At 38.3% G+C, this 16,504-nt stretch overlaps 1 protein-coding gene across 1 annotated transcript in view; it reads right to left on the bottom strand.

The window, feature by feature from the left end:
• Window positions 1-751: 751 nt before the first annotated feature.
• The window catches only part of KIAA2026 (KIAA2026 ortholog), a 97,925-nt gene continuing 82,172 nt past the window's right edge, over window positions 752-16,504 (bottom strand). Inside the window, exons 7-9 of the mRNA XM_054727648.1 lie at window positions 15,411-15,526; window positions 6,320-6,507; window positions 752-5,048 (exon numbers count right to left, since the gene is read on the bottom strand). Of these exons, the coding sequence (XP_054583623.1) occupies window positions 1,426-5,048; window positions 6,320-6,507; window positions 15,411-15,526 (3,927 nt within the window). The 3' untranslated portion in view covers window positions 752-1,425. The remainder of the gene's footprint in view (window positions 5,049-6,319; window positions 6,508-15,410; window positions 15,527-16,504) is intronic.

The following is a 16,504-nucleotide window of genomic DNA, read 5'->3' as shown; positions in this document are numbered from 1 at the left end:
TAATAAGTATAAAATCTTTTATTTAAAATGAGGCATATCCTGACCCATAAAAATTGCTTTATAATGGAATTTAAGTAACTGCTTTGTAATTGACAAAAACAAATAAAAAGCAGAGTACTTACAACTAATTGAAGTGTCCACATTTGTTATGCTAAACTAAAAAATCATGTTTTAAAAAATACCAAATTGGAAAATTAGTCACTATGAACCAACACCTCAATAAACCTATCGGGGGAAACTTGGTAAAGGGTTCAAGGGACCTCTCTGTACTATCATTGCAACTTTTTGTGAATCTAAAATTATTTAAAAATAAAAAGCTTATAAAAACATATCTGGGGTGTATAAACAGACAGCAAATACATTGGTCTGAAAGATTACTTATTTTGGTTAATGTAGAATTTGGTGGTGGACTTACAGAAAAAAGTTAATGAAATCTAGAGTAAAATTTTATAAGAGAAATAGTGTAAAATCATGGAAAAAGAATGTAAAGCATCATGTCCAAATATTGGCTCTACCACCCATTAGCTGGGTGACTTTGGACACATCACTTAACCTTCTCAAAAATACTGTGAAAATGAAATGAGATGTGAAAGTACAGTTTATAAACTGTAAAGCCGGTACAAATGCTAGTTATTAATTCAAATTTCCCAGCCTCAATTCTTTTTTGTAAGGGACTATCTCCATTTTATATCATATATTCTTCCAATGGAATAAGAACGCACTTAAAAAAAATGGTATTCAAACAAACAAATACAGCAACTCAGTTTATTACATGCAGATTCTTCTGCATTGTTGCTAACAGTTCACTGGTCCAAAATTACTAAAATACTTAAAAAACTATACATTATGTAAACAAAACATAAATAAGACAGCATAGTTCTTTGTACATATAGTTTAGTACAGGTTGTTAGGAATTTAGGAATATGTACAATTTTACACCATGGGCTGCATTTTCACAATGCATAAATATATATATATATTTTACAGAAACAAAAATAAGATTTCACTAATGACACAGAATACCATATTGTAGATACACGCTGCAATAGTCCAAATTCAAGAAGAAACATGTCAATGCAAGTGCGCAAAAGGCTAGCTTACTCCAAACTAGTCAAACTTGACTTTGTTCAATTTGTTATACAGACAGGTAAAGCCTGTCTACTTTAAACAAACAACCTCTGAGAACATATACCAATGAGTGAAATGGAACAGGTATTTCCCTCCCCAAGAAAACAAAGCCTTGTTGCAAGCTAATGAAAAGATACATTAACACACACACACACACACACACACACACACACACACACACACACACACACACACACAATGTATAGTATGTTTTCAACAGTATAACAAACAGTTCAAATTTATATGGGAATCAAAACAATGCCCCATTATTTAAAAACTGGCTCGTTTAGTCTAAATTCAAGATGCAGCTGTGTCAGGCTTTTCTAAGCCAGATGACTGAAACGCAGGGAAGACAGAGGCAGGCTTTCGACTGGCAGATACAACAATTTGAGAGAGAGATGAAGAGAGTGAAGAAACCTTAGATGCTGGAGTACTTATGGTATTCAAAACGGCTCCTTCTGGGCTAACCAACAATTTTTTGACTGATGTGTCCAAATGAAATACTGAAGGATTTGGCAGTGGAGGATTACTAGAGCAAATGGCAGAAACCAAAGATGTCTTAGCTAAAAGAGTACTTGGAGGAGACTTAATCACTGAAGTCAATGACACTGCTGGTACAGGAGGTGGAACAGAAACTTGAGCAGTTGTGTTTATGATTTGTGGTTGTGTATGTACTGTGGGTAGAGAACTTGCATTCCCAAGAGAGTTTACAATTTTTGTAGAGGTTCTTAGAGACTGTTTTACAGGTTGCCCATTTAAATTATTTGATGCTAGTGTGGTCTTTTGGACAGGATTATCTACTGGTGTAGGCTGAATGCTCTGGCCACTGTTAAGCACTAAGGGAGGTCCATATTTTGGATTAGTAGATATAAGGAGAACATGGCTGCCAGCTCCAAGACCTTGTGGAGGAACAATAAACCGGGTTCCATTAATCATGATCTGAGTACCAGGTGCCAAAGGCGTACTGGTGTTGATGACTATTTTTTGCTGAATACAAGGTTCACTGAACTGACTTTCTACCACACTAGTTACATGTGATGGTGCTGTAGCAGTATGAATGGCAGAGCCACCTGGAGTAGAACTGTAACTGGAGGTTGACTTTACTAAAGCAGGGGATATTGGCTGGTTTGGCAGAGAAGCAACATTGGAAATATTAACTATTTTACTTGGACTCGGTGAAAGGGATGGCAATTCAGTTTGAGGTTTATTTGTGTTCATATTAGTTGGCACTGTAGCTGAAATCCCTGGTGACTGAAACTGGACAGAAGTCTGAGATTGTCTTTTAGAAAGAGACACAGAACGTGTGGCTCCTGATACTGTTGCCACTTGTGGGACTGTGTTGATTTTAGGGGATATAGTCACAGGTGTAGGCAAGGCAACATTAACAGGGATTTGCAAAGCTGATGTCAAACATTTAGGAGACACTGTTGGTTGTGTAGTTGAAATCAGAACAGATGATGCAAGATGTCCTGTTTTCACAGTTGATATCGCCACAGTGTTTCCGAGATTTGACGTGCAAAGTCTATTTGACAAAATAGGCATAATTCTTGAAGAGGTATCATTTCCACTGACTAAAACAGGAGGTCGTGTCCCAACTGAAGCAGAGGTTGAGGTCACTGAAAGAGAACCTAAAGATACATTTGCTCCTGTTACTGAAAACATGTTTACTGCTCTTGTTGCAGAAACCACTGATTCATTAACAGGAGTAATATTTTGACTCACAAAATTTGAGCTTACTGGAATTGAATTACCACTTGTCGACAATGGCAAAACATAGCCCTTGGTACTTTTTTCTTCTCCTTTTGGGGTTACATTTTGCAGTATGTTAATTGATGGTATAGCTGGCACACTCCCTGAAGTATTTACAATTGCTTGACCTATGTTTAGTCCAATTTTCACATCTTTTATCTGAGACACAGTTGTTGATGAATTTATTTTCATTGGTGCTCCCACTGTAGATGGAATTAGTACTATCTGAGGCTGCTCTGGAGTCTTAACATATGTTTTATTCAAGGGGGGAGTTTGTTTTAATGGTTCTGCCACAATAGTTGAAGTGCCACTGGAAACTGGAGCATTAATAAAAACTAATTTCTGGGCAGATACACCTGTAGGTGTTGGTGCAGGTGTCACATTAATTGGAGTTCCACTGCCAGAAGAAAGAACAGATGGAGCTGATACCAGCATAACTTTTTGAACTGTAGTCCCACTGATCACATCTCCATTTGTTGCTACTGTTGCTTCTGATCTTGTAACAGGGTAACTTTTTGTGATATAATCTGCTTGTTGCTGTTTATTTGGAGTATGACTAGCATTTGCACTGGTTTGTCCAAAATTTCCTGGTGGAAGGCTAATTACACTTACTGAACTATTTGCTGTTGATGATAGCAGAGTACTAGAAGAAATAGAGGACTTTAAGGGAGAAGAGGGCATGTGTGAAGTCTTCTCTATCATGTGGCCCAAATTACCACTTACAAGAGGTTGTCCTAATGTAAGTTTGAGATTTTTCCCCACGGACGGATTAAAGCCAGCTGGAATGGAAGCAGAAGTCGGTGTTTGGCCAAAAGGTGGAAGACTAGATGTAGTAGTCATTCCAGCTACTGGTGAAAAAGCAGAGGAGGATGAAGTTGTTGATTTTGGCACCAGAAATGCCTGAAGCTGAGGAGCAAAAGTGAAAACTGAACTCGAAGATAAACTGTTGGGTGAATTTTGATCTGTATTTGTTTGTACTTTCACAACTCCAGTGTTCCCACCTCGTGTCCTAACAAGAATTGACTGTGAATCTCTGATACACACCGTTTTCAACTCTTGCTTTGCTTCAGAAGAATCAGAAGTTTGTTGTGCAAAACTGTTGAGGGAGCTACCAGGATTTGTAGATCCACTTAGTGTTGTTGCTGATAATAGAGGCTGAACTATGGAAGAAATGGTGGGTGAAGCAATGGGATGGGGGAATGTGGTTGCTGAAACTGCATTTTTGACTTTTCCTACCTCACTCTGGCTATTCTTAACTGGTGGTAATAAATTACTTATGGGGGTTACAGGTGACAAAGGCTGTGGTCTAGCACTATTCACATTTGACAAAGGTGTAATCGTCTTATTGAAAACTGCATTAGGTAGATGGGTAGAAGAAACAACTCCTGTTGACTTGACAAGAACTGTTGCTGAAGAAGAGTTTACATTTGCTGTCTGCTGGAAAGATAAACCATGTTGTTCTGTATCTTTTTGTTGAAGTGGTGGTATTTCTTTTGCAACTGCTTTTCCTTCCTTATGATGAATCACAAAATTCTTAGGCAGAATGAGGACCTGCTGCATGATTTTTTCTCCTGTCTTAGGATCCAGCATAGGTTGCATCTGAATCTTTACTGAGCTGTTATGAAGATCTATGGGCAACCACTGGCCACAGGGCGTTTTGTATAGCATCTGTAAAGGACCTTTTGTACTGGTGTGGCAGGTCAATGCTGGCTTTATGGGGCTTGCTTCTGGAGGAGATATAACTGGCTTTTCCACAACAGAAGCACTTTTACCTGTGGAAGGGGGCAGTTGATTTGTTAAGGTCACTTTGTTCCCAATATTTGTTGCAAGCAAGGCCTGAATAGGTTTGGTCCCTTTCTGGAGAGTAGACACTGGTGTTGAATCCACTGAGGCAAATGATTCTGGAAACAGTGGCTCTGTATGCTTTGATTCATTCAAATAGTCAATCTGCATATCATCTTCTGCATTCTCAACTGTTGTCTCATTTGTGCTTAACTTTGCTTTCTTCCTCGGAGAAAGTTCTTTTGTGCTGTCATCCAGATGACTAGTTTGTTTGGACTGTCGTTTAAGTGATTTAGGCAGTGTCTTCAGTATATCTTTAGAAGGCAATTCCTTTTTCAACAACTTGCTTCTGGCCATAGGAAACTCTATTTCTGACAATTTCGTATCATCTGAAAATTATAAAACAAGCATTTTGTTAATATAAATTGCAAGTGAATAGTAATAAGACCAATTATTTTTTAAAAAGTCAATCTTTGAACTGACAATTTATTAAGAAATTTATAAGGTGATTAAAGTCTCAGCACCACTGATGGAAATTAAGGTAAGATGACCTTTGACATAGTAATCTTGATATAATAAACATTTTCAAGAACAACCTATTATTAACAAGAAAATTCTTTTTGGTTAACTTCTCTAATTCTGCTGACCATGTAAGTGCAAAAGGAAATTTTATATCTTTTAAAGAGATCAAGCCAGCAATTAAAGGCTAAGAATTTAGATTTGGAAAGAAATCTAGTCTAGTTCTCTTCTTCACAGGAAAATTAATGTCAAAAAGAGATGGTTCTCCATTCTAATCTATTTTTAGAGACTCTAAAGGATGAAAAGTGTCCAGCTTTTACTGGTGTTTAATTATCCCTACAAGTAAAAAATTTATGCTCATGTCTCGTCAAACTGGGTTGATAAGAAGTTACTCTTTTTCAATTTACTAAAGACATAAAATACAACAGGTTAATTCATTTCTAACCACAAATTTTCATACTAACCCTCATATAACTAAAGAAAGTCATTTAATTAGATTTATATAATAATATAATCTGATGAGCTGAAATGAATTACAGATAATCTAATCCAGTCTTCATATAAGAAAAGTGTGTCCACTCAGGTATCATTAGGCCATCAATCTTGGTCATTCCTTATTAAAAAACAATCTTCACAGTATTAGGGACTTTCCAAGTTCCCATTTAAAGTAAACATCAGAAATAGTGCTTCAAACACAGTGGTAAGAGGCTGAACCTATTTCAAAGGAAGTGCAGATCAAGGCTGTGTGGTCTGTAATGAGCAGTGGCACACATATAGTTTGGAGTCAAGCATTGACTCCAGAAGCTCCCAGAAATGTAGTAACTTCAAAGAAACTTTTATTAAGGACATAGTACACCTTCAAAACATCAGATTTCCCCAATCAATACATGTCATCAACCAGATGATATTTTATCTCCATATAATATACTAAAACTTCTCTGAGCTTTTAGTGTTGATTTAAAAGAAAAAAATAAAAAAAAAAAGTGTTTTATTATTAAACTTATGATTTCTTTGATTAGTACTGAAGTAACAGTCTTTGATTTATTATAATTCCATGATAATAATTAGCCATATTCTGAAAGTAACAATGGGGACTGAATTACAGAGGTGTAATGCATTGGTGTTTTTTTTTAATGCCTACCTGAGTCAAAGTGATCTTTCTCCAGGATATCTAGAGGTTCTGTTGAGTCTATAGACTTACTGATTTCAACTTTAGGAGATTCCTTTCCAGGATCTCCTTCACCTTCTTCAGTAGTCCATAGTTCTCTAGTAAATTTATCATGATCAGGCTGTCTTCTGAAATCATCATAGTCTTTCTTTAGGCGGCTCCTGAAATATAATGCCCAACATAACAAAAAAAATACCCATGTTTAGTTCAGTCTTTCCAATGATTATTGTTTAAGAAGACAAAACCCAGGGTATAGCATAAGCAAGTGAAAAGATTATATCTGCAACTTCAAAATAAAGTGTTTGAACATTCTACCCATTTGTCTTTCTAAATGCTGCTGATAGAGAAAAAGGTAATTCTTTCTAAGAATATTGATTTTAGATAGTCTTAGAATGACTAATTATAATATTTTAAAAGGTCATTAAAAAGTTAATCAAGAAATTCTAAGAAACAGTACCTATCTACAGAGATTAACAAACAAACAAAAAATTCCACCATTTAATCCTGAGAGTAATTATTTTTAAACCTTTGGGTCTACTAGAAAGCATTCTTTATTAAGCACCTACCAAAGCTAAATCATGAAGAAATAGAAAATCTGACTAAATCTATAGCTAATAAGGAGATCATATCAATAACAAAAAAAGTCTCTTGACAAAGAAAAGCCCCAAACCTGACTACTTCACTGGTGAAGTTTACCAAACATCTAAGAAGAATTAATAGCAATCCTTTCCAAACTTTTCCAAAAATCTCAAAAGGATAAAACATTTCTTAACTCATTGTTTGAAGCCAGCATTATCCTGATGCCAAATCCTGGTAAAGACACTACAGGAAAAGAAAACTACAGACTGCTATCTCTTATAAACATTAATGCAAAAATTCTCAACAAAAGACAAGCAAATCAAATTCAGCAGCATATTGGAAGAATTATACACCATGACCAAATGGGATTTATTCCTGAAATGCAATGATGGTTCAACATACAAAAACTGGTTAATGTAATACACCACATTAACAGAATGAAGAAAAGAAACTGCATAATAATATCAATTATTGCAGAAAAAGCATTTGACAAAAGTCAACATCCTTTCATAATAAAAACACCCAACAAAGGAGAAACAGAAGGAAACTACTTCAACATTAAAAAACACACACCATACATGAAAAACCCACAGCCAACATCATACTCAATGGTAAAAGACTGAAAGCTTTTTCTCTAAGCACAGGAACAAGAATGCTTGCTTTTGCTACTTCTATTCAACATAGTACAAGATATTCTAGCCAGAGCAATTAGGCAAGAAAAAGAAACAAAGGCATTCAAGTTAGAAAGGAAGAAGTAAAATGATCTCTGTTCACAGATGATATTTTATGTAAAAAAACACTAAGCTAAAAAATATTGCTAGAACTAATAAATTCAGCAAAGTAGGAAGATATTAAGTCAATACACAAGAATCAATTGTATTTTTATAGACTGACAATGATCAAAGTGAAAAGGAAATTAAAATACTTAGGAATTAATCAAGAATGTGAAAGACTTGTACAATGAAAACTAAAAAAACATTGGAGAAGGAAATTAAAAGAAGACATAGGTAAATAGAAACATACCATATTCATGTATTGGAAGATAATATATTTTTAAATTTTTTTTCAATTACAGCTTACATTCGATATTATTTTGTACAGTATTAGTTTCAGCTATACAGTAATAATGGTTAGACAATCATACTTTACAAAGTAGTCCTCCCAATATTTTAAGTACTTATCTGGCACCATACATAGTTACTGCAATATTATTCACTATACTAGAGGCCCGGTGCACACATTCGTGCACCAGTGGGTCCCTCAGCCTGGCCTGCGCCTTCTCGCAATCTGAGACCCCTTTGGGGATGTAGCAGTGCGTGAAGTGGCAAGCAGCCAGGGAGGAGCCTGAGCCAGGGCTGGCGTCTCGCCACTCCTGCTCATCCCGGCCCCGCTGTACCTGCCGCCTGGTAGTGCTGCCATGGAGGTGGGAGAAGCTCCCACCACCGCAGCTGCACTCACCAGCCGTGAGCCCGGCTTCTGGCTGAGCAGTGCTCCCACTGTGGGAGCACACTGACCACCAGGGGGCAGCTCCTGCATTGAGCATCTGCCCCCTGGTGGTCAGTGTGCATCGTAGCAACCGGTTGTAATGGTCACTTAGGCTTTCATATACATAGATTCCTTATGCTGTACTTTACATTCCCATGACTATTTTGTGATTACCAATTTGTACTTCTTAGACCCTTCACCTTTTTCACCCAGACCCCCAACACCCTCACCTCTGGTGACCATCAATCTGATCTTTATCTATGAGTCTATTTCTATTTATTTTGTTCTTTAGATTCCACAAATATGTGAAATCATATGGTATTTGTCCTTCTCTGACTGACTTATTTCACTTAGCATAGTACCTTCTAGGTACATCCATACTGTTGCAATTGGTACTTTAATAATTATTTTTTTAATCCTCACCCAAGGATATGTTTTTATTGATTTTAGAGAGATAGGAAGGGAGGGAGGGAGAGAGAAAAATATCGCTGTGAAGAGAGCAACACTGATCGGTTGCCTCCTGAATGCACCCTGATCAGGAGGTATGCACCCTGGAACCTAGGTATGTTCCCTGAGCAGGAATGGAACCTGCAACCTTTTGGTGTATGGGACGATGCTCCAACCAACTGAGCCACCCAGCCAGGGCCCACTTTGCCTATTTTTAATACTTTTTTTTTTTTTTAAATTCTCACCTGAGGATATTTTTTCCATTGATTTTCAGAGAGAATGAAAAGAAGGGGGGAAGTGGGAGGGAGGAGGGAGAGAGAGAAAAACATCAATGTGAGAGAGACACATCTACTGGTTGCCTCCTGCATGTGCCCTGACCGGGGCCGGAGATGGGAACCTGCAACCTAGGTACATGTGTCCTTGACTAAAATTGAACCTGTGACCCTTCCGTATACAGGCTGACACTAACCACTGAATCATGTTGGCCAGAGCTGCCCATTTTTAAATTGGATTGTTTTATCTTTATCTTCTTTGTGTGTGTGTTGAGTTGTATGAGTTATTTATAAATTTTAAATATTAACCCATTATTGGATGTATACTGGTGAATATCTTCCATATAGTAGGTTGTCCTTTTGTTTTGTTGATGGTTTCCTTTGCTGTGCAAAATATGTAGTTCCATTTGTTTATTTTTCTTTTGTTTCCCTTGCATGAGAAGATTTATCAGAAAAAAATATTGCCAAGAGAAATGTCAGAGATTTTACTGCCTATGTTTTCTTCTAGGAGTTTTATGATTTCAAGTCTTACATTTAAGTCTTTAATCCATTTTGAGTTTATTTTTATATATGGTGTAAAAGGTGGTCTCATTTCTTTTTTTTTTTTTGCATGTATTTTTCCAATTTTCCCAACACCCTTTATTGAATAGACTGTCTTTATCCCATTGTATGTTCTTGCCTCCTTTGTCAAATACAGGGTGTCCCCCCAAAATGTATACACACTTTAACAGCTGATAGCTCAATTTTGAAAATGAAATGTGTTTTAATAAACATTGCCTTTATAATTTTTCAAAATGTGTATATACATTTTTTTAGGACATCCTATATTTACTAACCATAATAGGCCTGGGTTTATTTCTCAGCTCTCTATTCTGTTCCATTAATCTATATGACTGTTTTTATGCCAGTACCATGCTGTTTTGATTATTATAGCAATAGTTTTATATCAGGTAATGTAATAACATCCAATTTTATTCTTCTTTCTTAAGATTGCTGTGGCTATTCAGGGTCTTTTGTGGTTCCATATAAATTTTTGGATTACTCTCACTGTTCTTGGTACCAGATGATGTCAGCAAGTAAAAGTCGCTAAGTGTTGCTTTTAGAGAGAAATTAAAATGCACATTAGGTCTTAGCATGACTTAAGCAAAGTGCTGAGTTCAGTATTTTTAAAATAGACTCACCATAGGGACAGGAGGAGAAAAAGTGTCAGAAATCATCTGTGAATCTACATGTTTTCTAATTATGATGTTGACTGTAGTTTTCATCTGCTGGTTTTGCTAAACCTCCAGACACTAAAAAAGAATGTGCCCATTAGCAGGTATGACCCCCCGCCCCCCAGCTGTCTCCACCACTGGCAGTGGGGGACTGAGGAGTGCGGACTTGTTTAAGATATTAAGGTTCTCCTCAACTGTCCATACCGCACATTGATTTTGTCATAGCTCTATGCCTGGGGGTCTGGACCTCTTCACTGATCCACAGAGAGCATTTTTAGTGCATCAAAGAGATGCAGGAGGTGAGACTCAGAAGAAAAGATGGAAACCACGCTTTTAGGGCTGGACACGGCTCAGCAGTGTAAAAATCACACACACACACAAAAATAAAAATAAATAAATTTTTGGATTGTTTTAATTCTGTGAAATAGGCTGTAAGTATTTCGATAGAAACTGCAATGAATCTACAGATTACTTTGAGTAGTATGGACATTTTAATGATGTTAATTCTTCCTATCCATGAGCACAGTATATGCTTCCATTCAATTTTGTGCTTCACTGTCTTATAATTTTCTGAGTATAGGTCTTTTACCTCCTTGATTAAAAACTTTCCTACATATTTTTTAATGCAATTATAAATGGGATTGTTTTCTTAGTTTGCCTTTCTGCTAGTTCATTATTGGTGTATTAAAATGCAGTTGATTTCTGAATATTTATTTTGTATTCTACTACTTCACTTAATTCATTTATCAGTTCTAGTAGTTTTTTAGTGGAATCTTTGGGGTTCTCTATAAACAGTATCAAGCCATCGGTATATAACAACAGTTTTTCTTCTTCCTTTCCAATTTGGATGCCTTTTATTTCTTCTTCTTGTCTGACTGCTTTAGCTAGAACTTCCAGTGCTATACTGAATAAGAGCAGTGAAAGTGAACATCCCTGTCTTGCTCCTGATCTTAAGGAAAACACTTTTAGTTTTCCCCCATTAAGTATGATGTTGGCTGTAGGTTTTTGTCATATATGGCCTGTATTATGTTGAGGTATGTTCCCTCTATTCTCACTGTGCCGAGAAATTTTATCCTAAACTATAGGCCCGGTGCACCAATTCGTGCACAGGTGGGGTCTGGCCAGCCTGGCCCCTGATCAGTGTGTGTGGGGCCAATCAGGGGTGGGGCCAGCCGATGGGAGACCCCCCCGGCAGTTGGTGGACTGGCCCCGCCCCCTGGTCGAACTCTGGTCAAAGGGACAATTTGCATATTACCCTTTTATTATATAGAATTAGTACTGGATCTTCTAAAATGCTTTTTCAGCATCTATTGATATGATCATATAATTTTTTCAATGGGGATCGTACCATCTTACAGACCATGCTGTGATTTTTTTGTTTGTTTTAAATATATTTTTATTGATTTCAGAGAGGAAGGGAGAGGGAGAGATAGAAACATCAATGATGAGAGAGAATCATTGATTGGCTGCCTCTTGCACACCCCCTACTAGGGATCCAACCAGCAACCCGGGAATGTGCCCTGTCCAGGAATCGAACCATGACCTCCTAGTTCATAGGTCGATGCTCATCCACTGAGCCATGCTGGCTGGGCTGAACATATACTTTTTATCCTTCATTTTGTTTATCTGGTATATCACGTTAATTCATCTGTGAATATTGTATCAAACTTGCATCCCAGGAAGAAATCCCACTTGATCATAGTGTATGATCTTTTTAATGTATTACTGAATTCAGATTGCTAATATTTTGTTGAGCATTTTTTCATCTATGCCCATCAGAGATATTGGCCTATAATTTTATTTCTTTGTAGTGGGAAGACTTAATATTTAAAGATGTCAAGCCCTAGCTGGTTTGGCTTAGTGGATAGAGCGTTGGTCTGCGGACTGAAGGGTCCTGGGTTCGATTCTGGTCAAAGGCACATGCCCAGGTTGCAAGCTCGATCCCCAGTAGGGGGCATGCAAGAGGTAGCCAATCAATGATTCTCTGTCATCATTGATGTTTCTATCTCTCTCTACCTCTCCCTTCCTCTCTGATATCAATTTAAAAAAATTAAAAAAAATAAAGATGTCAATACTACCCCAAATAATTTACAGATTCCACGCAACCCCTACCAAAATCCCAATGGTGTTTGTTGCAGAAATAGAAAAACCCATCTTAAAATTCATATGGAATCTCAAGGGACCCCAAATAACCAAAATAATCTTGGACGCCCCCTACCCAGCCAAAACAAACAAAAAACCCCCACCAAAGCTGGAGTAGTCACACTTTCTGATTTCAAAATTTACTACAAAGGTATAGTAATCAAAACAGTGTAGTACTGTCATAAATACAGACATATAGGCCAATGGAATAGAATAGCGTCAAGAAATAAACCCTTTTACTATATGGTCACATAGTTTTTTACAAGGGTGCCAAGACCATTCAATGAGGAAAGAACAATATTTTCAATGACTGGTGCTGGGAAAAGTGGACATTCACATACAAAAATGAAGTGAGACATTTTCCCAGAACCCTGTATAAAAGTTTACTCAAAATGGATCAAAGACCTAAATGTCTCTTAATAGGAAACACAGAGCAAAAGCTTCATGACACTGGATTTGGCAATGATTTCTTGGCTATAACATAACTCTACAACTACAGGTAACAACAACAAAAGACAAATTGGACTTAATGAAAATTAAAAAGTTTTGTGCATTAAAGGCACTATCGACAAAGTAAATGGTAGCTCAAGAATGGGAGAACATATTAATAAAACTTATTATCCAATAAAGAATTAATAGCCAGAATATATATAGAATTCCTCAAACTCAGCAACAAAAAAACAAACATCCTATATAATCCCATAAAATAAAGAGGTAATATGCAAATTAACCCTCACACTCTCACAAGATGGCTGCCTATGACCAGTCTGGCAGGGGGGTTAGTGAGGGATGACAAAACAACTGAACAAGCAGGCTACATGAGGTGACCAAGCCGGCAAGGGGGTTAGTGAAGAAAAACCAAACGACTGAACAGCAGGCTGCGTGGGGCAACCAGGCCAGCAGGGGGGTTAGTGAGGGGCGACCAAACAACTAAACAGCAAGCTGTGTGGGGCAACCAGGCCGGCAGGGGTGTTAGTGAGGGGCAACCAAATGACTGAACAGCAGGCTATGTGGGGCGACCAGGCCAGCAGGGGGGCTGTGAGGGGCGACCTGGCCAGCAGGAGGGGAAGTTGGGGGCAACCAGGCCAGCAGGGGGGTCAGTTGGAGGCGACCAGGCAGGCAGGGGGGACAGTTAGGGGTGACCAGGGTGGCAGAGGGGGCAGTTGGGGGTGACCACGTTGGCAGGGGGCAATAAAAGGCAACCAGGCCGGCAGGGGGGGGGGCAGTTGGGGGTGACCAGGTTGGCAGGGGGGCAATAAGAGGTGACCAGGTCGGTGGGGGGGTGGGGCAGTTAGGGGCAACGAGGCCGGTGGGGGGGGGCAGTTGAGGGCAATTAGGCTGGCAGGAGCAGCAGTGAGGGGCAACAAGGCCAGTGGGAGGGGGCAGTTGGGGGTGACCAGGTTGGCAGGGGGGCAATAAAAGGCAACCAGGCTGGCAGGGGGGGGGCAGTTGGGGGTGACCAGGTTGGCAGGGGAGCAATAAGAGGTGACCAGGTCAGCGGGGGGGTGGGGCAGTTAGGGGCAACGAGGCCTGGGGGGGGGGGCAGTTGGGGGCAATTAGGCTGGCAGGGACAGCAGTGAGGGGCGACAAGGCCAGTGGGAGGGGGCAGTTGGGAGTGACCAGGCCGGCAGGGGGGGCAGTAAGGGGTGACCAGGCCGGTGGTGGTGGGCAGTTAGGAGTAAAAAGGCCAGCAGGGAGGGGAGACCTGGCTGGCAGCGGGGGGGGGGGGGGGGGGGGGCGCGCAGTTAGGGGCGACCAGGCAGGCAGGCAGGTGAGCGATTAGGAGCCAGCAGTCCAGGATTATGAGAGGGATGTCCCAGGGATCGGGCCTAAACCAGCAGTCAGACATCCTCCAAGGAGTCCCAGATTGGAGAGGGTGCAGGCTGGACCAAGGGACCACCCCATGCATGAATTTCGTGCACCGGGCCTCTAGTACTGACTCTATAATTGCCAAAAAACTTAAATAAACATTTCTCCAAAGATACACAAATGACCAATAAGCACATGAAAAGATATTCAATACACTAATCATTAGAAAAATGCAAATCAAAACTACAATATACCACCCACTTCATGCTCATTAAGATAGCTACTATAAAAAAATAGAAAATAACAGATGTTGGTAAGAAAAGGGAACCATTGTACACAGTTTGTAGGGAATGTAAAATTGTACAGTCATTGTGGGAAACAGTATGGTGATTCCTCAAAATATTGAAAGTAGAATTACCATATCATCTGGCAATCCCAGCTCAGGGTATGTACACAAAGAATTAAAAGCAGATATTTGTACACCTATATGCATAACAATATTATTCATAATAGCTAAAAACATGAAAATTGTTACCTAAGTGTCCATTAAAGAAAATGTGATAAATGCATACAATGGAATATTATTCAGCCTTAAAAAGGATGAAAATTCTAACATATGCTGCAACATGAATGAACCTTGAGAACATTATTCTATAAGCAAGTCACAAAAGACAAATATTGTATATTATATAAGGACTTATAGCAGTCAAAATTATAGAGACAAAACATAGAATGGTGGTTACCAAGGGCTAAGGAGCAGGGAAAATGCGAAGTTAATAGGTATAGAGTAGAGTTTCAGTTCTTGAGATGGATGGATAATAGTAACAAAACATTATGAATGTATTTAAATCACTGAACTGCACACTTAAACCTGGTTAAGATGGTAAATTTTGTGCATTTTACCACAATAAAGAAAAAGAATGTAAGGCACAGAGAAAGGGTTTTATTAACATTATTTTTTCAGGGCTTGGGAAGTCTCTTGTACATAGGAGGCACTCAAAATAGCTGCTAAATTATAAATCAATAGAAAACTACTAAATATTCCAGGACATCTTCCTATAAATCCTAAATTAAGAGCCCTAAAGTAAGTAAAACAAATTATAAAGCTTGAGTTACCTGTTTCTTTGAAAAGCTTTCATTAATTTTGGTTCCCATGGCAGCAGTTCATTTAAAAGACGTATCAATGTACTATGCAATTCTTTTACAGCTTGCCTCCGATGATACCATTTGCCCTAAAAACACAATTTTAAAAGTAAATCCCTTAGATTTAACCTAAAAATGAATGTCAACCCTTATTTTCTGAGTAAAAACCAAAACACCAATATCCATGAAATAAGTATCTCTTCTAGAAGATTGCAGAAAGGAGGATGTATCCTGTAATAAACCTTATTTGATACACTGTCATCATTTTCAATACTGCAATGCTACACTGAGTTAATAATTACTGACACCTCCTCCATTTGCTACTAAGCATTACTCAAAAGCATTTCATTCATACATGGGGGGAATGGGAAGGGGGGACGGATGGAGTGAGCATGACAATGCATACGCACTCTAGCTGTATGAAAACTCTTCTGAGGTATGTGCACTTTAGTCTCACTTAACAAATGATAAATGATTCAAAGTCCTATAAGGTGAATCCGCATCTGCCTGATGCTGAAGTTCAAGTTCTTAAAATTACATCACTATCTCTTAAAAACTATAACATGTAAATTCAATCTGACATAGGTTATAAAAACCTCTAATAAAGATATGTTTTAGTAGTACCCATAGAATTATTCAAGTTATATCTCTAGGTAGCTTATACCCTATTCTCCACAATGTTAGTGTACACCTATCAACATCACCACCGCCATCATCATCATTTACTGTTATATAACAGATTGCATTTTCTTTTCTTTTTTGGAGGCGTAGGGGGTGGTGGAGGGTAATGGCTTTGAGATGTAATTCACATACCATATAGCCCACTTGTTTTATTTTTTAAAATAACAAAATACACACTACTATATATGATATGGATCATATTTAGCATGTGAAGAATTAGATTTCATCCCATAGTAACTGTTGAGCCAATTGCACGTTTGTAGAACATTAAGGCAGAAAAATTACCACTCCCTAGAGCAAAATGTATTCTAAATCTGTGCATAAATTTCCCAATTGTATATGTATCTAAAACCTTCAGGATTTCAGTCATGGAAATTTTAGTCACA

This window comes from Eptesicus fuscus, chromosome 15, assembly GCF_027574615.1.
Source record: "Eptesicus fuscus isolate TK198812 chromosome 15, DD_ASM_mEF_20220401, whole genome shotgun sequence".
NCBI classification, from domain to species: Eukaryota; Metazoa; Chordata; class Mammalia; order Chiroptera; family Vespertilionidae; genus Eptesicus; species Eptesicus fuscus.
The sequence above is the reverse complement of the archived record's forward strand: the minus strand, read 5'-3'. Positions and strand labels throughout refer to the sequence as shown.